Source organism: Schistocerca americana, chromosome 3 (assembly GCF_021461395.2).
Source record: "Schistocerca americana isolate TAMUIC-IGC-003095 chromosome 3, iqSchAmer2.1, whole genome shotgun sequence".
Classification (NCBI taxonomy): domain Eukaryota; kingdom Metazoa; phylum Arthropoda; class Insecta; order Orthoptera; family Acrididae; genus Schistocerca; species Schistocerca americana.
The window spans coordinates 690010317-690036147 of NC_060121.1; the positions used below are offsets into that span (position 1 = coordinate 690010317).

General features: G+C 41.9%; 1 protein-coding gene across 1 annotated transcript in view; it reads left to right on the forward strand.

Annotated features, from left to right (window-relative positions):
* Positions 1 to 11323: 11323 nt before the first annotated feature.
* LOC124605468 (venom carboxylesterase-6-like) overlaps positions 11324 to 25831 on the forward strand; it is a 165630-nt gene continuing 151122 nt past the window's right edge. Inside the window, exon 1 of the mRNA XM_047137169.1 lies at positions 11324 to 11567. Coding sequence (XP_046993125.1) covers positions 11346 to 11567 — 222 coding nt within the window. The 5' untranslated portion in view covers positions 11324 to 11345. The remainder of the gene's footprint in view (positions 11568 to 25831) is intronic.

Here is a 25831-nt window from a genome sequence, read left to right on the forward strand (position 1 = left end):
TAGTCTTCCGCCCCTACCGTTCAATCTGTATACTGAAGAAGCAATCACGGAACTAAAGGGAAGGTTCAGGAGTGGAATTAAAGTTCAAGTGAAAGGACATCAACGACATGATTCGCTGATGACATTGCTATCCTGAGTGAAAGTGAAGAAGAGTTACGTGATCTGCTGAATGTTATGCACAGTCTAATGAGTACATTGAGAGTAAATCAAAGAAAGACGAAAGTAATGAGAAGTAGCATAATGTGAACAGCAAGAAACTTAACGTAAGGATTGATGGTCACGAAGTAGATGAAGTTAAGGAATTGTGCTACCTAAGCAGCAAAATAACCAATGACGGACAGAGCAAGGTGGACATCAAAAGCAGAACGCACTGGCTAAAAGGTCATTCCTGGCCAAGAGAAATCTACTAGTATCAAACACAGGCCTTAATTTGAGGAATAAATTTCTGAGAATTTACGATTGGACACAGCTTTGTATGGTAGTGAAACATGGACAGTGGGAAAACCGGAACAGAAGGGAATGGAAGCATTTGAGATATGATGCTACAGACGAATGTTGAAAGTTAGGTGGACTCATAAGGTAAGGAATGAAGGGTTCTGCGCAGAGGAAAGGAATATGTGGAAAACACTGACAAGGAGGAGGGACAGGATGACAGGACATCTGTTAAGCCTTGAGGGACTGACCTCCAAGGTTCTAGAATGAGCTGTAGAGGGCAAGACAGAGATTGGAATACATCCACCAGATAACTGATTACGTAGGTTGCAAGTGCTACTCTGAGATGAAGAGGTTGGCACAGGAGAGACATTCGTGACGTACCGCATCAAACCAGTCAGAAGACTGATGACTCAAAAAAAAACATGAATGGAATGACGAGGTACATTTTTACCTCACTGTTTATACCAACAAAGAAAATTGTCGGTACTGGTGTGAGGGTAATCCTCACAATCATCATCGACTCCCGTTACACAGGGAGCAAGTTACAATACGATACGCTGTCTCTTCAAAGGACGTAATCGGCTCTGTCTTCCTTGACAATGAACTTGCATGAATAGCCACAGTCGCATCTCAGCGGTATGCTGCCATGATTGACACATTCCTCGAGCTCTCTCAAAAGAGTACTGGTTTAAGAAAGATGCTTATACGTCTCATTGTGCTCGAATTTCAGTCGCAGCAGTGGGCAGTGTGTTTGGGAACCATCTCATTTCAAGTAATGGGGAGTTTTGTGGTCTTCTGAATCTCTCAGCTTATCTGTCTGTGGCTACACATAATTGCGGAACTAAAAGACACCCTTAGTGCGGAAATCAGAAACATTCCTATACAGATGCTTGAATGTGGCGTGAATTGTGTGCATCGCAGACTGTCCGAATGTTAACGTAACAATGTTGGCCACCTACAAAACAACTTTTTCTAAACATGAGAAGTGCGTGAAATAGCAATATGCAAGGATTTCGTTGTTCAGCTTGAAAATGTTTTACAGTAAAATCATGTGTTGTTCCTCGGCCAAGTGAAAAAGTGGGACGCTCACAACAGTGCCTCTTCACAAAGCAGGTTTTGTGAATAACCATTTGCACATAGCGTGTGGTTATTGCAGCTCAAAGGGCGCTCCCCACAAAACAGTTGAGGTAATGTTATAAAGCCTTATACATGCTCATCGTGATGAATTTTTATAAAAAGGCGTTTTTGTAAAGAGTGTGACTATAGTAGAAAAAGAGACGCCAACCATAGTGCATTCATGTAGCAGAAGTGCTGGATGTTGGTACCTTTCTGATTATCGTAATAAAATGAGATACCTACCATAGTGCCTTCATGTCAGATAGGTGTAATTTGATCCAGTTCAAGGTTAAAAGGAAGTAAACTATGGAAGATGTTTAAATATTTCAAATGTAATCTATTAATCTAATGTACATTAAGTTTTCTTGATACGAAACTTTGTACAAAAAAAAATAGAGGTAAACTTTGGATGAAATTTAAACGTTTCGAATGTAATATAATGGTAATTTTGTAGAAACATATTTTTTAGTAAAACGTTCTAAAATGATTTCGATGTATTGCTCTGAAGTTGAAGCTTTAGAAATTTGATGTTATGCTGCAAAAGAGGGCAATGTCTCGTTAACATGTTTCTATTTACTTCCTTATTAGTAGTTTTATTTAAAATCTATGGTTAATTCGTTTTGTTTATTTTCGCTAAAGCCGTATTTCGTAATAACAATGCCAATGTACTCACCTCTAATGTACATAAAGGAGATATCGGTTCATGGGGTGTTGATGGAGTAGCAGATTGTTCCGAGATATCCTTTCCTTGCAGTGAAGTACGTGATCTGAGATTGTGCCTAGTTCTGCAGTCAGGAAGAAGAAAAGTTTCTTTTTTCGTACCTGCCTAGCTGCACTGATGCTGTGCGCTTACACAGTGAACATGTTTGGCGTACGATCTAAATGTATATTCACATACCCTATGAATCTAAAGAAATGTTGTTAATATTTATTTAACCTTTTCATACTCCATTTAAGTGTTGCGTTGCTATCAAGACTGTACTGGAGTTCATGACATTCAGTACTTTCGGAGTTACAAAATTTTACCTGACAACTATAGTAACATTTCTTGCACTTCGAAACGAAGTTCTGAAACTGTAAGTAAGAAGATCATACAAACTATTTACTTTAATTATCTTCTTTGCGACTAAAATATAATAACCAAGATCGCATTCAATACTATTTATTCCTGATGACTGGTTTCAGCAGTAAAGGATGTCATTTCTGATTTGTAAAGTGATGCATTTACATAGGGTACATATAAAATCACTATTTATATTAGTCATTACAAATGAGGGAATGGAAATTTATAGATTTTCATGTCTTTAAAAATCTGTTATGCCTCCCGTTCCGTTAATGTTGTATTACATATGCCATTTGACAGCGTAGTGGATGGTATGTAGCACATTCCACACAGGTTTGTTAAAAATAGAAAACGTTTGTCGCAAACGAAAACAACCCATTTAAAAAGCACCTTGTGTGACTAGGGAAGTCCATACACACATAACATTCCACTGATGCTTGTTAGATGTTTAATGGCGCAACAATGGACATCTGTGCACTTGCAGACCGATTTGAAGTGGAACTAGCATATGAGTATTGTGGTACGGAAGGCCAATGGTCGACTTTCCTTTATTGGGAGAATTTTAGGAAAGTGTGGTTCATATGTAAAGGAGACCGCCTATAGGGCGCCAGTGCGATCTGTTCTTGAGTACTGCTCGAATGTTTGGCATACGCAGCAGGTCTGATTGAAAGAAGACATCGATGGAGTTCATAGACGGTCTGTTAGGTTTATTACTCACGGGTTGGAACAATACACAAGTATTACAGAGATGCTTCCAGAACTCAAATGGGAATTCCTGGAGGAAAGTGGGCTTTGCTTTGGAGGAATACTACTGGAAAATTTTAGAGAACCGGCATCTCAAGCTGAAGGCAGAAATATTCCGCCAATATACATTTCTCGTAAGGACTACGAAGATAAGGTATATAGACAGTCGTTTTTCCCTCGTTCTATTTGCGAGTGAAACAGGAAAGCAAATAGCAAACTATTTTTTATTCGAGGCAACTGCTTCTGTAGAAAAGTGTGACGTTGGGAATAACTCCGCTAACAGCTAAGAAAGTTGTTCTTTATTAAATAAAAAGAAAAAAAGAAAATGACTAGCAGTAGTACAGGGTATTCTCCGCCACGCTTGCGGAGTATGTATGTACATGCAGATGTAGATATTATTTAATTAAGTTGCGTAAGTGTTGTGGATAATGAGAGAGTATTTGGAGGACACAACGAATTGTGAATGTTTTATTTTATCAAAAAGTATAGAAAATGAGGAAATCTTGTGCAGTCATGAGTCATTTAACGTATGTCCAGTGTGCATATTTCTGTATACAAGTAGCCAGAAGGATAGTTGGGTTTTAAAAAGGTCAACATTTTATTTCTGGGATTAATTGAGACATTGTTTCGCTTTCATTTAAATATAGCACCATAAGTTTAGATCTTTCGTAATTACAGGGTTATTACAAATGATTGAAGCGATTTCACAGCTCTACAATAACTTTATTATTTGAGATATTTTCACAATGCTTTGCACAAACATACAAAAACTCAAAAAGTTTTTTTAGGCATTCACAAATGTTCGATATGTGCCCCTTTAGTGATTCGGCAGACATCAAGCCGATAATCAAGTTCCTCCCACATTCGGCGCAGCATGTCCCCACAATGAGTTCGAAAGCATCGTTGATGCGAGCTCGCAGTTCTGGCACATTTCTTGGTAGAGGAGGTTTAAACACTGAATCTTTCACATAACCCCACAGAAAGAAATTGCATGGGGTTAAGTCGGGAGAGCGTGGAGGCCATGACATGAATTGCTGATCATGATCTCCACTAAGACCGATCCATCGGTTTTCCAATCTCCTGTTTAAGAAATGCCGAACATCATGATGGAAGTGTGGTGGAGCACCATCCTGTGGTACGTTTAGCTCCCTGCTTGCTTTATTCGTCGACTTCCGCGGGCTACGCGTGAAACTTGTCCGCACGCGTTCAACCGTTTCTTCGCTCACTGCAGGCCGACCCATTGATTTCCCCTTACAGAGGCATCCAGAAGCTTTAAACTGCGCATACCATCGCCGAATGGAGTTAGCAATTGGTGGATCTTGAACTTCGTCCTGAAGTGTCGTTGCACTGTTATGACTGACTAATGTGAGTGCATTTCAAGCACGACATACGCTTTCTCGGCTCCTGTCGCCATTTTGTCTCACTGCGCTCTCGAGCGCTCTTGCGGCAGAAACCTGAAGTGCGGCTTCAGCCGAACAAAACTTTACGAGTTTTTCTACGTATCTGTAGTGTGTCGTGACCATATGTCAATGAATGGAGCTACAGTGAATTTATGAAATCGCTTCAATCATTTGTAATAGCCCTGCACTTTCTGTGATCCTATTGGACGAATTAAGAATTACCGAGAGCATTTGAGAGCAGTACATTTTCTGATAAACCTTTCAGATCGTCAGCCAATGTGAATTAAGCGTTTCCCACATTAAGTTAGTGCTTTTCCGTGCAGTTCTGCGTATCGGAACTGTCTTATCCAGCAGAACATGTGGAACCGCGTCACATGAATTTCGCCTACGATAAAGAAACTCATTCGTTCTTTCTGTTATTTTACACTAAATTTAAGTGGTTTTATCTGCTTTAGTTTCAACTCATAAGTAATACGCGTGTTAAACGTCTGATCGTTTTAGAGCTTCATGTGCCGTGTTTCGTGAACTTGATGGAACGTAAGGCAATCACTTTTTTTTTTTAAAAGAAGACTACTGAACTACTTAATGTAGTGACTTGCAAGTGGCTGTGGGTCAATGGCTGTTTAGAACCCGGAAATTATTCGGGTTTGAAGTGTACGTTATGGCTGCTTTTCATTTGAAGACTTGTAGTTAAACAGCAAACAGTGAACTTGAAACGATAAAAACTTTCGGCCGTAAATGTGGATTTGATAGTCATTTAAAGAACTTTAATGCTTTTATGCAGATAGTTAGAATCTTGAACGCCCGATGTTTTCTTACGTACCAACGAATTTTACCTCCATTACCTCCAAGCTGGAGTTACGTTTTGAAGGTACTGAGTCTGTCTTTTCAACGCCGCTTTTCATCGACAGAACCAGTATTTACCCAAACAGAGTGAAGTAAATGAACATCAAGAAGCCTGTCGTGGCAGGTGAACTGAATTTTCTCGGCCAATACTTAAAACGCGGACTGTTAGGTCGAATTTTGATCAGAAATAGGTGTAGGAGAGTAAAGGAAAAAATCTGCCCCACAACACGACCTTATCAAAGAGGGTGGAGATCAAACAGAGCTTCAGGGCACACTATTGCCCTTGGGGTAATAAAGTGCCCAGAAAGAAGGAAGAATCAGCAAGGATCAACGGCATGAAGATGTAAAAGGCAATGGAAACCGCTGCCTCAAGACACATAAGGGGTATCCACAGGACAAGTAGCACGTAACTGAAAAATTACAATGATGCTCTCTCCACTTGGGATTCCTCATCAGTTCCTCATTCAGGTCTCTGTGAGGAAACTGTCAAGGGGGAGGTGATCATGAGAAAAAGATGGAATAGTCAACGAAAGGATAATATTCTACGAAGTGTGGAATGTTAGAAGTTTGAACGTGGTAGTTAAGCTATAAAATCAGAAAGGGAATGAAAAGGTAGATATAGTCGGGGTTGGTGAGGTGAAATGGAGAGACGACTAATACACACATCAAAAATAGTTTTGCATCGCCCCGGTTCCCAGAACTTCTGAAGATAGACGTTGACTGTGGGAATAATATCACAGACACAGTCCCTTGGACTGTTCAGAGATGTCACTAAACCCGTCCAAACATGTAAACAACCCTGCATGAGCAGCGCCTATTAGACGTAAGGAGTCCGACAGCCAGTCAGTTCCAGTCATTTCACTACGAATTAGGTACACGGCTCGTGTTGTCTGTAGTTCATCGGTGCCTAGAAGGTCAATACCGCGGTTCGATCGCGTCCGCATTGTTACTTTGTGCCATGAAGGGTTCGCAACAAGGGAAGTGTCCAGACGTCTCGGAGGGAAACAAAGCGATGTTTTTCGGACATGGAGGAGATACAGAGAGACGAGACATGAACTGTCCATGACATGCGTCGCTCAGGCCGCCTAAGGGCAACTACTGCAGTGGATGACGGCTACCTACGGATTACGGCCCGGAGGAACCCTGATAGCAATGCCACCATGTTGAATAACGCTTTTCATGCAGACACAGGACATCGTGTTACGACTCAAACTGCGCAATAGGCTGCTTCACTCCCGACGTCCACTGCGGGGTCCATCTTTGCAACCACGACACCATGCAGTGCGGTACCGATGGGCCCAACAACATGCCAAATGGACTGCTCAGGATTGGCATCACGTTCTCGCCACCGTTGACTATCACATATGCCTTCAGCCAGACAACCGTCGGAGACGTGTTTGGTGGCAACCCGGTCAGGCTGAACGCCTTAGACACGCTATCCAGCGAGTGCAGCAAGGTGGAGGTTCCCTGCTGTTTTGGGGTGGCATTATGTGGGGACGGCATATGCCGCTAGTGGTTATGCAAGGCGCCGTAACGGCTGTACGATACGTGAATGCCATCCTCCGATCGATAGTGCAACCATATCGGCAGCATATTGGCGAGGCATTCGTCTTCATGGACGACAGTTCGCACCCCCATAGTGCACGTCTTGTGAATGGCTTCCTTCAGTTAGCGACATCTTGAGGAGTGGGACAATCTGGACCAACAGTGTCTTGGTGAAGCTGTGGATAGTATACCACTACGAGTACAGGCATGCATCAATGCAAGAGGATGTGCTACTGGGTTTTAGGGGTACCAGTGTGTACAGCAATCTGGACCACCACCTCTGGAGGTCTCGCTGTATGGTGGTACAACATGCAATGTGTGGTTTTCGTGAGCAATAAAAATGGTGGAAATGATGTTTATGTTGATCTCTACTCCAATTTTCTGTACAGGTTCCGGAACTCTCGGAACCGAGGTGATGCAAAACTTTTTTGATGTGAGTATAAGGTAACATCAACAATAGAAAAAACAGTATAACAGGGCAGTATTCAATTAGGAATAGCAAGGTAGAGCAGAAAGTGAGTTACTGTGAAAAGTTGAGGGTTGTTCTCATAAGATTCGACAGCAAACCAACGCTGATAAGAATATTTTGTGGTGGAACACTGGATGTTCTCCACAGTTTGATTTCACCATCAGTAAATACCTTCGAGCTTAATATCGTAGTGGACTGATTAATTGTCTAGCTGGAACATAAAATTTTAAGTTAGACTTCGTTACTAATAACAAGAAGTAGAGGAACGTTTTCTTTTGATAGTGTCAGTTTTACGGCAAGTCGGAAACAAAATGATGGAGAAGGACACTTTCGACATTGAGCACGACCCCCTATAGAGCGAGAAGAAATATTAGAAGTTCCGCTACAGTTCCACAAACCTGTTATTACTCAAGTCTCAGCCCCACTTTCAGGTGTAACTATAAATCTGGAATGTAATCATTTGTCTGAACAGTAAGACCTGTGAGAAAGCTACCAATAGTTCAAAAGCCTATATGCTGCGTACGAGACTTTGGGTTTAGGTTGGCACTAACCGCCTAGGTTGGTTATGCTTCCTTTCGGCGGTGAGGCGACCTCTCGTGGGGGTCGCGGGATATTATGGGTAAAGAGCCCCCTGGTGGAGGCGGGGGAAGTGAGCGGGGTAGTAGAGCGCTGGAGTTATGTTGCGGACGAGCAAGTGGCGTACCGAAATGTTGGACATGAGTATAACCCGCCGGCTGGATGTGAAGATTGCTTCTGGATGATGGAGTGTCACTGCGGTACCGTATTCGGCCAACGTTAACACCCGACCTGTTTTTTTATTCATTCACCTGCGGCGCGCCGCTTACAGATGAGTGACTTTTCTTCTTATGGAACGTGAATTGTGTACCCTAAGGCAGACTGGTTTTGAGAATGCTTGTTAACGAACAATAAAAAAGTTCTGTGTGCTTTTTTGTATGAGCAGGTCGCTTGTGGATATCGATACGAACTAGTATTCACAAAAAAGCTTCATGCCCTGTCATTGTTTATAGAAGCGCTTGTGTGTATGCGTTGCGCTTCGCTTTTGTCTAATACTGCCCTAATAATATTTTCATAATGCGGAGCCACAGTCATAGTTTATTTATTTAAAGTCAGTACCGCCATTAGGCTGTTGTTTATTTACAGCGTTACATTTACACTTACACGATCATGATTTCGGCTTCAAAGTGCCATTATCAAGTGTTTTAAGTGTTATAAATTGCCTAATATGGCATACTGTAGTATTAAAATACATAATGTGTCTATTAGTGTATTTTAATACGATAGTATGCCATCTTTGGTAATTTATAACACTTAAAACACTTGATAATGGCACTTTGAAGCCGATCGTGTAAGTGTAAATGTAACACTGTAAATGAACAAACAGTCTAATGGTGGCATTGACTTTAAAGCAATACTGCCCTGTTGCAGGTGCAACCTGGGATGTTGTTGCTGTCTGTTTCTTTTTTTATTTTAATTGAACGGGATGGTAGAATCGATATACGGCTTGTAATGTACTTGGAAGGTATTTGTTCTTTACGTATTGTGTTGCTTCAGTTCAAAGTCAAAATATGACTATTATAGCTTCCAGATATAATGTCTTGTCTGTTATGATAAATCCCTGTACGAACAAGACGAACTGTTGTGGTTAATAATTTTATTTATACGTTATGTTTGTTGTAATGCGTATGGCTTGATATTCTTACTTTGTATGTGTTTTGGGGGCTATCATCGATAAAACGGCTGATGGAGCTCCAATCAATATTTTGTGGAAATTGAAGGAAATGTTACTAAGATTATTAAGGGAATCCCTCCTCCTGATTTCATATACGGCAAGAGTCATAAGTTGTCTTTGGTGACTTGGGTTCATTGTAGCCTACTTGTGTAATAAAACTGATTTTGACATACGTCACTGAACTCAGTCGTATGCTCCATTCGCATTCCTGCCCGATGTTTCCATTGACATACTACACCAATAAGGTCAAAAATATATATACAACAATGAATATACCTAACATTAGTGCAAATGTACATGTCCGTGTCAAAAGGCCACACATCAGATACGAACGTTCGTCAGAGGGAATGTAGAAAAGTGACCACCCTAAAACTATTTTTCAATGTCCCTAACATAAGTCAGCCATATGTTCGAAGTACCAGAATGGGTCTAGAATCGAAACAAACCCAAACACAGCCCTATTAAAGACTATACGAAAGGCCAAGGGCTACAAAGTAAGGCTCAGACTGAGCCATAAATAGCTACACTTACTGAAGGTCCACCGATGCCAGGTTTGCAGTGTCACTGACAGCCAGCACAGAGATCTACGTAACTCTAACACATGACAACACTGGGCTCACAGAAAGTGATAGCTTTAGTAGCACCATTACAAAAAGTCTATAACAAAGAATCGTCCAACGCTTAAATCACTTCGATCAACCTGACACAACTGTGTTACGGCACGCAATAGTAAGAGGTAAAATTTAGAAAAATTTTACTAAAACTCATTCACATTGCCAGAGGCAAATTCAAGTCAAGCCGGAGACAGGCGGAAGCAGGAAGGAAGCCAGTACGTCGCAAGTGGGTCATGTCGACGACGCAATCTGCGGCATTAAGGCACACAATCAACAGAAAGAAGAATGCCAGAGAAAGTCGAAGGAAACGATTCGTTAGATTTCGAAGCATGTTTCAAGAAACGGTATCTCTTCCGCGAGAGCAACTAGTGAGGACCGACACAGCAGTTAACAGCCTGTTAAATGAACGTAGCGGGATAAGGAGGACACATTCGTTCATTACGAGCCGAGCCTTGCTTCATAACCTCAAGCTGGCTCCCATTAAACACTCCAGTTCTCCAGGTTTGGTCACGACCTGATGATTGGGATCGATGGAAATCACAGTAATAGCACTCGATTGCATGATTGTGATATTACGATTAATCTATGTCACGGATGCTCCAAAAGTGTCTATGAACTAGTCGAAGATGTACTCACTATGATGGCGCCCGCCCGGCAGGCCGTACGTTCTAACGCACGGCTTTCCGGGCAGGAAGGAGCGCCTGGTCCCCGGCACGAATCCGCCCGGCGGATTTATGTCGAGGTCCGGTGAACCGGCCAGTCTGTGGATAACTTCACAAAGGGGAGGCTCCACTCTGCCCTCTGTAACTGCAATATTTCTGTTGCTGCCGAAACAAATCACCACACGGTAATCCATTTCATCAATCGGCTGGTTTATTTTCTCTGGGAGCGTGCCTCGGCCCTGAGACGATGCGATTGTAGTCTGTATTCTGTATAGAAATTTTTCGAAATAATAATTAGCACTTTATGATCACTCCTCAGACGGTATTCGAATACAGATCACATCTTGTAGGAGATACCTGTACAGGAGATCAAGCTGGCGCTAAATATTTTTATTTCAAGTCTATTTTGTACCGAAAAATGCATAGCACGAAACCACCTTACCGACATTTTTGTAATGCCGATACGAAAGAAATCGACGAAGAAGCAGTTTAAGATGAAGCATATATATTAGCAGTGCTATAACAGATATCAGAAAAGGCATTGCATCCTGAAAATTATCACTGCCACTGAAACCGCAACGTCTAACTGAGCAGTGCGTAGGCGTCCTTGGCAAAACGCGGCTCAGAGGCACGTTAGGGGGCAGTAGCTGCGCCTGCAGCGAGGTGCGCCGGGCCGCCGATGTGACGCCGCCAGACGTACCATGGCCGCAACGCGGCAAGCACGCAGCACCCCGGCACAGCCGCTGCTGCTGTTGCTGCTGCTGCTGGCGGATTCAGTGACAGCGGAAGGAGATCCCCGGTTGGTGAGCACCCGCCAGGGTGCCGCGCGCGGCGTCCACAAAGAGTCCAGCAGTGGTCGCCGCTTCCTGGCCTTCTACAACCTGCCATACGCCAAGCCGCCAGTGGGACCTCTAAGATTTAGGGTGAGTACAAAATGGTAGAGATTGGGGGTGACGAAGCTTTTAGCTTACCTGGGCCACATTGGAGGAATACGAATATTTTTGTGCTGCACATAACTAATGCTACGAACAAGCACCGCCGAGAGAGAGAGAGAGAGAGAGAGAGGGGGGGGGGGCGGGGGGGGGGGGTGAGGAGCGAGAATAGATAGCATGCTCTCTTCCAGATTAAAAATATTCAATTCATCATAGCAACAAAATATGATTTTCTATATTTCGCGTAATTATTGACCAAATTAAAATTTTTTAAATACTGTGACAGCCTACTCACTGAGAATTGTAGTTTTATGTCCAACATTTAACGGAGTAAGACAGGTAATATTGTCAGATGTTGTTTGTTTTGCTTAAGGCAGTGTAACTGACGAAGAGCAAATAGTCAGTCTGTACTCATCCAGTATTTGAGAATATAAGCACATACCGACTTCCATCTAATTTTACAATAATTTCAAACCTTTGAGTAACTTTTTCTCGCCAACAACTGACACAAAACGATGAAAGGGAAGAAGTTTCTCATACTATATTTTCGCTGTTCGTGCAGTAAACCTTACTACCAACAGTATTCACAGCACAGTCTGCAGACAGTATCCAGATATACTGCTGAACGTACGTGAAATATTTTGTCTTTGTACGATATACAGTTCAGTTGATATGATATCATAGACATACAGATTTAATTTAAAATGATACGCAGCGAAACTTCGGCATCAGGCTAGATATTTTAATTTACTATTCGTTACTACTAACTCTATTAGTAATATATTTAGCATACGGTATTTACAAATATCACTGAATGTAGCTGCAAATTTATGTCACTGTAGAAAGAGCTATGACATCATACATACTATGATCAATGAAAAAATAGCTTTTCTTGAAATGGAGGGCAAATTCCCCAGATTATAATCATCCAGTGTCTATAACGAGAGCACTTAGCCACTTCCAACAAACTATAAGCATAATTTCAAACCTTTCCTGAACTTTTTCTCCTTTACTAGCTTAATGTTAAATATTTAGCACATAACTCATTTATAAGGTAAACAGACGTTTGTAGCTGTTTCCTACATGTAGTTTCTATTCTTCAAATGATAGGAGGTTTATTGGTTCTTGCTGTAGGTCAACATAAAGCCTCGCGTTTGGTCTTTGCAAGTCCTCTGTGATCTTCACGAACAGAACTTATGCAGAAAAATTATAAAAAAATTGAAGATATTTTACGATTAATCTCCTGCTTTCCTCCACTAGTTCTGTCCTCAACTAAGGTTTTCATCTCTACTCATCTTCCACAGCGAATATCATCCGTAATAATGTATGCAAGAGTTACTTCGATCACATGTCGTTATGTTTGTTTTTTATATGTACAATAGGTTACCTCTCAAAGGATGCTCACACCTCATGCGTGGTCTAGCTCCAAACGAAATCGTCGTTATGTAATTTGTTACAAAAATTGTCGCCTCAGCTAAAGTTTTATATTACGAATCGATAGATTTAATTATAATTCGGTTATTACGGCATTAAGTTCAAGGATACTCATGCGTACGGTGTCTAACTGCGACCGTTTTCAACCTCTGTTGAAAACCATGGGTATTGTCTATGTTTTCCTTCCACCCTCAATAAATATAATATAAACCTGATCATAATGCACGGCCTGTGGCGTAGTGTTTACACATCCTGTGACTCATGCTGGTGCAAATTTATGGACATACTGTGCAGGCCTGTCTTATGTAGGTACAATTTACTTTCATTTTTATCAAACAACGTAATTTTTCGGCCAGCATTCGCGTTTTTAGTGATGTTACTGTTATGGATAATAGGTCGTAGTCCAAAACATATATCTCTGGTTGTTTCTTCTTCCACAGAGAGGGTGCGTATAAACAGTTCACTTTGCTGAGCTTTTTTGAGACCGTAACAGCTTTCTGAGATTTTAGAGTCTCTGACGATGTCTCCAGCAGTGAAAGATTAAACGTAGAGGCAGAGAAATATTAAGCACGCACTAATTCCCATAAAACAAATATCAGTAATATTTCATTTTTATACCTTCCTTCGGTCCTTACTTGCTTGTGCATAATTATTATTATTGTGATTATTATTATTATTATTATTATTATTATTATTATCTTCTTCTTGGAGATGAGGTCAGTCTATGCAACTCAATAAAACTTTGTTATGTAGGTTCATGAGCTGTTGTGCTTAGTGAGGGATTTCTTCCACTCAAATTTCCCTTCGTCTCAGAGCATTCCTCAGCACACACGCTCAACAGAAATACATATATAACAAATTAATATTGGTCTCCATAATGCAAACAAAAGACGATCGGCAAACACACAGTGACTGTTAGTAACACTACAAACAGTGAACACGTAGAACTAAAAGTCATTAAAAAGTACACAGTGAAATTGAAGTGTTAAGTGAAATGGTTTTTCCGACTCTGAAAATGGGACATCCTGTGGTACGCAGGAAAATGAGGTCCACTATGTGGATATACGATCTCCAAAAATCGTAAGAAGGTTCGAGGGAGGTTCAATAAGTAAGGTCGTCCAATCCTGTCCGTGCTGGCCGGTCGCACACAGCTGAGAGTACTGAAAAGATGAAACGTATGGACACTCACATTCGAGGTGACAGACTGATCACAATCAGAAAATTCACTGCACAACTGGACGTGTCTATTGGTAGCTCTGACACATTCGCCCAGCCGTTGGGGTACACCAAAGTGTGCTTCCACTTGATTCCTCGCCGCCTAAAACAAGAAGAATACGATAAAGAGCAACGAAGGAACATCTTTATGGAACTGCTTGCACGTTACGAGGTTAATCCTAACAACTTTTTTGTCGAATATCGTCACAGGCGATCAAACATGTTTTCTTCACTTCTAACCGGAAATCCATGAAGCCAATCCATGAAGTGGCACTACACCACCTCTCCCTCAAAAATAAATGAATAAGTAAATCAAAGCCTCTTCCTCAGCCGGAAAAGTAACACCGGCGGTCTTCTGGGACTCTGAAGGGTTTATTCTGTTTGATATCCTCCCGCATGGTGCAACGAACATATCTGAAGTGTACTGCCTACCCTCAGGAAGTTGAAGAAATGATTTGAGAGTGCTCGTCGCCAAAAAACAATGCAAACAAATTTCTCCTTCTCCATGATAAAGCAGTGCCTCAAATACGTGTGCACACCCAAAAGGAGCTCACAAAACTTCATTCGACTGTTCTTCCTCATCCACCCTACATCCCTATCTCGCACCTTCCGTCTTCCATCTGTTTGGCCCAATAATAATGTACTTCGTGGGAAGCAGTGCCTGGAGGGTGGGGAGGTGGCGTCAATGTGGCCCAGTAGAGTGGTACCATTTCCCAGTAAAGTGGAAAAATACCGTCGCGTTGGACGGAGATTATGATGGAAAACAGGATTTTGTAGCCAAAACGAGAGGGAATAAAATGGTGCATCGGAATCGTGTATATAACCAATCTGGAAAAAAACTCAGTTTCATTACTTACTGAACGGCTCTTGTACAAACAGTTATTTAACTTAAAGAACATTGAGCTCCAGTAATTTGTTTCCTACCTAAGAATGAGAGAATCTCAACAAAACTGTAATACAGTAACATATGCCTCCTTTATTATCTACATAAACAGAAAATGTACACTACTGGCCATTAAAATTGCTACACTAAGTAGAAATGCAGATGTAAACGGTTATTCATTGGACAAATACATTCTGCTAGAACTAACAAGTTATTACATTTTCACGCAGTTTTGGTCCATACATCCTGAGAAATCAGTACCGAGAACAACCACCTCTGGCCGTAATAACGGCCTTGATACGCCTTCATCAAGAGTAGTGACTGGCGTATTGTGACGAGCCAGTTTCTCGGCCACCATTGACCAGACGTTTTCAGTTGGTGAGAGATCTGGAGAATGTGCTGGCCAGGGCAGCAGTCGAACATTCTCTGTATCCACAGGACCTACAACATGCGGTCGTGCTTTATCCTGCTGAAATGTAGGGTTTTGCAGGGATCGAATGAAGGGTAGAGCCACAGGTCGTAACACATCTGAAATGTAACGTCCACTGTTCAAAGTGCCGCCAATGCTAACAATAGGTGACCGAGACGTGTAACCAATGGCACCCCATACCATTACGCCGCGTGATACGCCAGTATGGCGATGACGAATACACACTTCCAATGTGCCTTCACCGTGATGTCACCTAACACTGATGCGACCATCATGATGCTGTAAGCAGAACCTGGATTCATCCGAAAAAATGACGTTTTGCCATTCGTGCACCGAGGTTCATCGTTGACTACACCATCGCAGGCGCTCCTGTCTGTGATGTAGAGTCAAGGGTAACCGCAGCCATAGTCTCCGAGCTGATAGTCCATGCTGCTGCAAATGTCGTCGAACTGTTCGTGCAAATGATTGTTGTCTTGCAAACGTCCGCATCTGTTGACTCAGGGATCGAGACGTGGCTGCACGATCCGTTACACCTATGCGGACAAGATGCCTGTCATCTCGGCTGCTAGTGATACGAGGCCGTTGGGATCCAGCACGGCGTTCCATATTACCCTCCTGAACCCACCGATTCCATATTCTGCTAACAGTAATTGGATCTCCACCAACGCGAGCAGCAATGTCGCGATACGATAAACCACAAACGTGATAGGCTACAATCCGACCTTTCTCAAAGTCGGAAACGTGATGGTACGCATTTCTGCTCCTTACACGAGGCATCACAACAACGTTTCACCAGGCAACGTCGGTCAACTGCTGTTTGAGTATGAGAAATCGGTTGGAAACGTTCCTCATGTCAGCACGTTGTAGGTGTCGCCATCGGCGCCAACCTTGTGTGAATGCTCTGAAAAGCTAATCATCTGCATATCACAGCATCTTCTTCCTGTTCGTAAAATTTCGCGTCTGTAGCACATCATCTGCGTGATGTAGCAATTTTAATGGCAAGTAATGTATTATAGACTACTGAAGATGCTTCGTAAATGAAAGGTAGCGGAGAGCGTGTGGCATAAAAACAAACAGCTTTTACTTAGTTGCGTAGAGTGATAACAGCTCCAAGCAGACAGTAATAATAGCTTTCTTCTTCAGTAAACGAAGTAGTTGGTTAGCATGATAATTACCGGAAAGTAATGACCGCACGTAATATTCACGACAGACCAACATATACTTCTGAAACAATGCTTGTTAACGAGAGTTTTTTTATCATGTTTTCTGAGTTACCGAATTGCCGTGATGATGCCTGTCGCTGATGTCTTTACAGTCAGAGGAGAATTGCAGAGTAATCTCTACTTTTATCATTGTTTCCATATGTACTAGACCAATGTTTGATGTATTATGCTTTCCTGAAACTGCAGTCATCTACGTATCTGCGCTGGATGCTATAGATCGAAATTTCTGCTTTAGTTCCTTTTTTATGTACTAGATCACCACTGATCCATTTTTCTTCCTAGTCATTGCACAAATACGATGACACAGAGAGATAAATGCATTAGGAAAAACGAGAAAGAGAGATTGGGAGAAAGAGAGAGAAAAGGAAGGAAGGAAGGACAAAGAGACAAAGTCAGGAATTTAGACGTAGTGAAAAGCAGAGTGAAAAGGAAACAAGACATGGTGTCGAAGAACATCAAAGTGAAGAGAACAGAATAAAACAGCAACTTCTCGTTTTTCAGGTAACTTACTACAATGTAGTTATTAATTGATCTATGTTACCTCGTTCGTGGAATGTCACATAAGAAAAGAGTGTTCTGCAATCGATCGCCACTCACCGTGCTTCCTCCAAAGTATATTGACATCGGGGAAATGAAATGAAATGATCGTATGGCATTTATTGGCCGGGTTATCCGCTTCGGGTTTCGGAATATGACGTCTACTATATTGACTGCATTGTCAAGGAGTTGTGTTTTGTGACTCACATACGCCATTCACCATGAAGGTATTCAGCTAACTTGAATTTCAGTGCTGTCGCATATTTATTGTAGTTGCTACTTAGCTGAAGGAATAATTTATTGACGAAGATAAAGAATCACCACAAGTTACGCGGTGTACGGAGGAGATCAAATGTGCTCTTACATAATGAACAGATAGGGCATATCGTAAATTACAGGCCTGATGCATTTCCTTCTGAATTCGTGTTTTAAGTGTACGTGTATCAGACAGATTAGGATTAAACAATAGACAATGTAAAACTTCGAAAAAACTAAACCGTTAATAGTGGCAACCGTTTTACCTCTCGTAATAATAAAGAACAATCGCCTTCGGCCCCAACTGTTGCTTTCTTAAAATGCACAACGAATTTTCGAGCCCTAGGGCCTCGTCTTCAGATGCTTTGACAGTCTACAAAAACAGTACATTTCAATTAATTGTGGACTGTTTCTAGTAGTAGGTGTATTTTTCTGGAGATTGTTTTTGTAGAGACACACACTTTCTATGAAACGGCACGTTTTCAGAAACATTTTGAAACAGCACATTGACGAACACAATTCAATTTACCACTATCCTCGAAAGTACCTGCTAGGAGTCTTGACGGCACAGAGTTCGCGTTACTAAGCCCATATTTATGCTCCTGTGAGGCTACTTGTATATCGTTGCATGTCCAGAAACCTGAGCTGCGACTGGTTGCCTCAAGGTGACACGGGCCCAAGGTTACAGTCTGAGAGTCGCTTGCGCTCCAGATACCCACGTTTGCAAGAAAGGCTGTAGTTTTACCTAAGTGCTAGCCTCCCGTACGGAAACTGACAATAACTGGCATTATGTTCTTTCAGACGGGTTCCATGACCTCAGGGTGCCGTCGCTGCGAATTCCCAGAATTACTCTCACACACCACACACCGTATTTAAGATAGAAGCCGAAATAGATATTGGCATGGCCTTGCAGGCTTTAACTGGGATAGATACCGGGGAAAACATGAGACAGTGCCCGAAGGCCAATGCTTTGAATACGTGATAGTTGTGGGGGTTCGGACAGACGCCGTTTCTTTAATAAAAGTCCTTTTTATACCCTTAAAATTTTACAACTTTATTAACTTGATTTTAAAATAGTAAGTGGTTATTCGTTTTCATGAAAAACAAGATCGCCAATATAGTTTGTTAACGAAAGTTCCTGAAGTATTGTTTTAACAGATCAAAGAACAGCTCTGAGAACAAATTTACAAAGCTTAAAACTCAATATCCCTTTTCAAGCAAAGGAAAAAAATACAAATTGCATAACGCAAGGTTAAATAAAAGATTCTAATGCCACATGGAAATACCAAAATTTTCGTAGGTATCACCTGTGACCTCTAAAGGCAATAAAATATTGATCACAAAATAATTAAAACAACTTAAATGAAATGAAATATGATTACTATCAACGTAAACTCAAACCCCGTACACTCTACGATGCCCACCGTATCACAAAATATTTTCCTTCCATTTAAACACTCTACACCATTTACCTCTCTACATGTGATGCATACTACACACAACGAATTATAACAAACATTGATCTTATAATTAACCAGTTATGTAGTCTTTTCCTTTCAAAACAAATAAAAAACACAAAAACCAACTCTTAATCTGCCGCGCTGCAGTCATGGACTGTGCGGCTGGTCCCGGCAGGGGTTCGAGTCCTCCCTCGGGCATGGGTGTGTGTGTTTGTCCTTAGAATAATTTAGGTTAAATAGTTTGTAAGCTTAGGGACTGATGACCTTAGCAGTTAAGTCCCACAAGATTTCACACACATTTTTTGAACTCTTAATCTCAGTGATTACATCCATTAAAAAATATAAAATACATATCTTTTGGTTTCGTCGTGTTTATGCGTTGTTGTGCATTGGCTCTCCTTCAGGATCACATGCGCCACAGGAAAGTTAATTATTGAAAATACTATCGGCCGCGCCGCGACGAGTAGAATCGTAAATCATCATAAGAAGTGAACTGCAATTAACACGATTCATAAGCGTCCGACTGAAAAGCTCCACAGTCAATCTTTCCCTTACTATGAACACTCAACAATACCTCCAAAAGTTCACTCGTGGACACTAACAGAGTGTCAGTTACTCGTTATAACTGTAGATAACAGAGTTTAAAACGCTGGGGCCGACTTAGGTTTCTTTATAAGACAAGCAATAATTCGGTCCTTCACTTGAATCCACCTTCGATTCAAAACAGTCATATACTTTAAAGCAGGTAAATAGTTGCCAATGCCGATATCAACGCTCTCCTCCCAAGTGGTGCACTAACTGGAGACTGCAGTACCGAAGCAAAGCTTACGCCATCCACAAGTCTGATACACGCGCCACCAACGTGCTGCTTTTCAGAATTCTTATGTTACGTCATACACCAGACTTGAAGTAATTCTCCCTCGGAATCCAAGGCAGAACCAAGGAATCACTTTTCAGCCCTCGAGTGACCAAACGACGATCGCCATCGGGACAACACCGGCCCTCCACACTAAGATCTTCGAACCCACGGCGTTCCGTCTCCAAACGATTGCTTCTGCAGGACCCACCAACCAAGCGGCCTTGCACTCCGACACCGACATCGCTCCTCACGCACAGTCCTAACTCCCAGGAACCGCCTTCTTCGTCGTTCTCTCCGCCTTGCAACGCGCGGGAAGCCAACTCGCCAAAGATATGCAGCGACCAGAGCCTCCTATTCGATGACGATTTGGCTAGCATGAATCCGCAACATCCGCCCGGACTGTAAGTGCTTGACCAGTAAATTCACCGGACTGGCCACCCGTAGAACCTTGTAAGGCCCCAAAAAACAGGGTGCCAGGGTGCCACCCTTCTGAGCTAAGCCCATGTTGCGGACGAAGACCCTACCCCAGGTTTGCAATTAAATTCCTTGCAACCATTATTATAGCGGTGCGACAGCTTCTCGTGGGCACGCTGAATATTATGCCGCGCCCGCTTCCAATTCCGCTGAATAACACCAGCATCAATGCACTCTGGGACTCCCTTTGGTGATTAGCAAGACGACTCATATCACAGTTCTCTGTGCTACCGCTCATGGATCAAATTAGAACTGACACCCGATATGAACAAAGAGCAATACGCTCCTCAGGCCGAAATTTAAATAACAGAGCACGTTCTTGGCCATCCAACACTAACCCGGTCTTAGCCATAAAATCACAGACCAGAAGTAAATCCACGACTAATTTCTTGACTACCAAGAATCGAAACGGACAAGTAAATCCTCCTGCCCATATTAGCCACGCACTCTTCCACTATCTCCAACTTTTGACTGAGCGACAAACCCAGGACGTCTTACACAGGGGATTCAAGCGACAGAATGAACGAAATTCTAAAAACCACTGACAGTCCACCGCTGACATGGCACTACCGGAATCCAGGAGAGCGCAGACGGGTCCGTGTTTCAACTGGGCGCACACGAAAGGCAAACTGGGTGCCCGTAACTTCCACTATTCGGCGAAAACGCTTGGGAATCCTAGTCCGACACCGTCAACTGTTATTGTCCTTCTTCCGAGCATATGGGCAGTCGCGCACAAGGTGACCTTCCTGACGACAACGAAAACGTACTTTTCGTTCCGGAATTATAAGTCGCGCCACCTCGCCCTGGAGTAAACAACACTTCAGTTGTCGATCCCTAATTTTAGAGCTCACCTGCTGACTGCCAGCATACGACAGCCTTTCAATTTCTGATGCTAATACACTAAGTTTCCCGGGGCGGTAGGTTTCTTGGCAAACGTCATCCGCGACCTATCTTTGGTTCTAACTTCCCCCCAAAATTGTTTGGACCACCTGTGTGTCCAACACCTGTAGCTCCAGAGCTAGGACGGATTTTCGCACACTTTAGTTGAATTTAGTCACGTGTTCATTATTCCCCTCTACCCACCAATAATGCATACGTTATAAGTCATGCAATAAACGAGTGGACACCTCACGCACAATTACCTGCTTATGTAGTTCCCTCAAACCCTTTCCTTCCTGCAAAACTTGAGCAATAGCTTGGCTGAGGGCACCATCGCTCAATGGGTATAGTAGTGGGACAACCTGACGATGGGGCAACTTCCAGGTGTCAGTGTGGAGTTCCATCTTGACAGAAAGCCACAACAACTGTTCAATTTCTGGAATTGATTCCATTGATAATTTATTTATTCCTTTTAGCAAGATTCCCATGGGATGAGGCAATGTAGCAAAACTCGAACACATGCATACTGACAATCTACTTTCCCCTTGTATTACCGGTTCCTGTACGCCCTGAACAAACTTAACTAGTTGCCTTCCCTCATTTGTAGCCTGCTCAACATCTAATTACTTCACCATCGCCCTCAAAGCGAAAACCTGATGTCGCAATTTCTGCGCGTCTTGCGCTTGCTCTGTAGTTAGCTGAATGTCACTCAGATCTTTCACGCGCCACTTCCAATGCGACAGTTGGGCTTGAAGATGCGCAAGCTGTTTAGCAGTCGGTGCAACATTCCCAAAAATCTCAACCTACTGATTCGACGAGGACAACGATGTAAAAGCAAAACTCAAGGCATTTCCTACCTCACCCATGACCATCAGGTTTTCCACGAATGCCTTTACCTGCGTCAGTGATCCAGGCACACCTCCCTCGCCCGTCTGTCTATTTGCCCTTTAGTAGCGCTATACCTGGGCAACACTGAGGTTCCATATCGCCTTATAACCTTAAAACAATTTAATCTTAGCAAAAATCCTAGTAAAACAAATATGTAAAATTTTAATATTAGCCAAATACTAATATAACGAATACTCAACAATTTATTATTATTAGCCAGGTCCTGATGAAACAAATACTTAACAGCTTTGGTATAATTTAGAGAAAGGGTCAAATACAATGCCCCCTACGCAGGTTACGAAAGATCGCAATTGTGAGATTAATGCATGTGAAACGCCCATTGGGAGTGCTTACTGAAATAACGACGTTGAAAAGGCGGATACCGAAGAATTTGCAGTGGGATGTAGTGCACAGTCCTAGCAACTCAATAGACGAATTTTTGGACTTTGTAGAAAAATTAGAACGCGCGTTGAAATTTAAACCGCAAAGTAAGCAGACAAATAGTTTTCAGAGTGTAAATCACAGCTACAGTCCGAGTACATTTGACATGGCCCCGCAGGCTGTGAGTTAACGGGCATTTAGCTTTCATTTAAGTATATTGCCGAAAGAGACAGCCTTCAGGAATTGTGAAACGAATCCTGTCGCCTAGGACTGTGTGCCACAAAGAGCACAGGTTTGCCACGAGATGGTGAAATTCACAGGTGTCAATTGTGCTGAATGAAGTATAAACAGCCGGCCGATGTGGCCGAGTGGTTCTATGCGCTTCCGTCTGGAAACGCGCGATCACTACGGTCGCAGGTTCGAATCCTGGATGTGTGTGTTGTCCTTAGGTTAGTTAGGTTTAAGTGGTGAAGTAGTTGGGGACTGATGAACTGAGATGTTAAGTCCCATAGTGCTCAGAGCCATTTGAATCATTTGAAGCCTAAGCACTGTAGTGTGTGAGTGATAGAAACGAGAACCTACATCGTAGGGAAACCCCTTAGAAGCTGTTGGTGGCTAGGGAGACGTAGCAATGTTAAATATGGCAAATATACACTGTCATATGTACACTACCCACGAAACATTTGAAAGCAGTTTCCTGAACAAGTTCTGGAGTGAAGCGAAGCAAAGGCTACTCAAAGATGAGTTTGTGAACGAGCCAACATTTAAATAAGGGTACGGGTCGTTGTGAGAATTTTGTAAACGTGAACTTGTGATATTAATGCATGTGAAACGCCCATTGGGAGTGCTTACTGAAATAACGACGTTGAAAAGGCGGATACCGAAGAATTTGCAGTGGGATGTAGTGCACAGTCCTAGCAACTCAATAGACGAATTTTTGGACTTTGTAGAAAAATTAGAACGCACGTTGAAATTTAAACCGCAAAGTAAGCAGACAAATAGTTTTCAGAGTGTAGCTACAGTCCGAGTAACTACTATGAAAGGCATCCGGAAGTTATAAACGAAACGCAAACAACAATTTTGGCAAGGGAAACGGTAACAGGAACACATCCAGTGATAAACATGAAAGGGGTAATGGAAACAGACACTTTCGTGACAGGGACCGACACTGAGAACGTAGATTTGAGGGACCGGACCTGGCAAAATGTCCCAGCGTGATGGGAGATCGGGTAACTAAGTTTCGCCGCATCTCAGGTCCAGAGATGGCAAAATAAACCGGCGATGAATAGGACGTGAGTAAACGTAAATGTGATAGGTGTCAATAAATCGGGAGGAAGGCGTCAGAATATTTAAATGAAATTAGTACGAGGTGAGAATCAAATATGTATACTTCCAAATCAGATCGTAGGTAAAAGGTGTAATCCTAAGATAATGAAAGACAACGATAAAGGCAATGACGACGATTTAGGGCTAAATGACTTGTTTTATGAATATGAGACGAAAGAATGTGTGAATGTTAATACGATGAAAGATTCTATGTGCGGAAGGAAGGCAGAGGTGGAGCTGAATTTGATGGAGTTAGATGGTATACAAAATTCTAAAGAGGTACTAAGCAGCGGTAACAATTTTAGTGATGGAGGTGATGATGTTTCAGGTGATATTGTGATGGCGAAAGTTGTTATGAAAGTTAATAAGTGCGACGTAGCAATAGTCTCATCAGCTGTTGATGAATTTGTGTGTGTATCGGCGGATACTGGTGAATTATTTTTGAAGGAAGGTAGTAACGATGTGTTATGTACTGAAAGTACGAAAGTTGAAGCTGCTGGTATTGATACTTCAGAGGAAGGAATGTGTGCATATCTTTCTATTAATGGAAGTGAACCCGAAAGTCTGGATGGATCGGTGGATCTTGAATGTTTGTTTAAGAATGAATGTGGATCCGAATTTGATGTGTAATCTGAAATTAATCTGATGCAGGAGCGTTAGGAGAGAAAACGATATTATGCTCGGGTTTAAATCAAAACGCATCGGAATTTAATGGTACTGTTGATTCTGAAATTGCATGATGCTGTAACTACGATTTAGGTGATGTGACGGCAGAGGGTGGTGAAACTATGAACGGTTCTTATATTGGTGATTTGTTGGCGGAGGTAAATGAGGTTTTATGTAGCGAGTTGTGTGATGTATCAGTCGCTGTTGAAAGTGCTGTTTGTGAAGGTGTTTTTAATTATGTGGAAGTAAAAAGTAATGCTTTATTCCATGATAGTGATGTTGTAGCTACTAATGTCGATAATTTTAAGGGAGAATACAGTGAGTTTCATTCTAATACAGAAAATGATATCTGGACAAAATGGTATCTTAAGGAGGAATGTGATTTTACTGTAAGTGATTGGCGATGGTACGGTAGAACATTACGATCGTTATTGCCTCATTTGTGGGCTCGAGAGAAGTTTAAGATGGCGAGAGGTCTAGAAGGGAGAAGAAATGAAATTGGGGCGAAAGAAACATTTAATTAATTATTTTGTGATGAGTACGAAACTGAGAGGTGATTTGCAATGTTTTATTTCAGAATTTATTGTAGCTTGTTTGTTGTTTCGTCGCATAAGGATTTTTTTGGCACAAGATCTGTGCAGTTATAAAGAGATAGTTAAGATACACGTTTGGGTGTGAGGGGGTCAGGGAACTCCATTATTTCGTGAATGGTGTCAAGTCAATAATCAGCGCACAGTACGCATATAAATTAGGTTTTTGGGGCTATAGAAGAGATTTATTTATGTGTATGTTTCTGTTAGGCTTAAGTATTTGGTTGGTTTTATGTATCTTGTAATTTACAAATTATAAGTTATGGTCATGTCAATTTAGGTGCATGGATGTCAGAGAAGCTTGGAAAATTAAAGTTGATAAATCTTACCTAGGAAGACATACATATGTTTGTCTAATTACCTGAGAATTTTTGGTGGGAATAATTCATTGTTGTATGGAGTAACTATTTGTGTACGCAGTTTCACTGCACGGAATTAAACGAGGATTGAGATTTGTTCATGTTTGTTGTTGGTTTTGAGTCCAAGGGAGTTACTTAAATTAAGAGAAAATATTAATATGCCGATGAGGTCGATTGGCAATCTGTCATGAGATGCATGTCTCTAGTGGGACTTGAATAACATCTCAGAATCACTGAAGAATTTACGAGTATTTTGCAAACGCTGTAAATCACTTTTTATTGTGTAGTTTAGATCTGTACGTATCGATTCCATTGGGGGAAGTGTTCAGTGCAGATCCTCGATGGTTTCGTAAAGTGTTTGTTTTCAGGTATCTGCACACAATTAGAATTTCAACA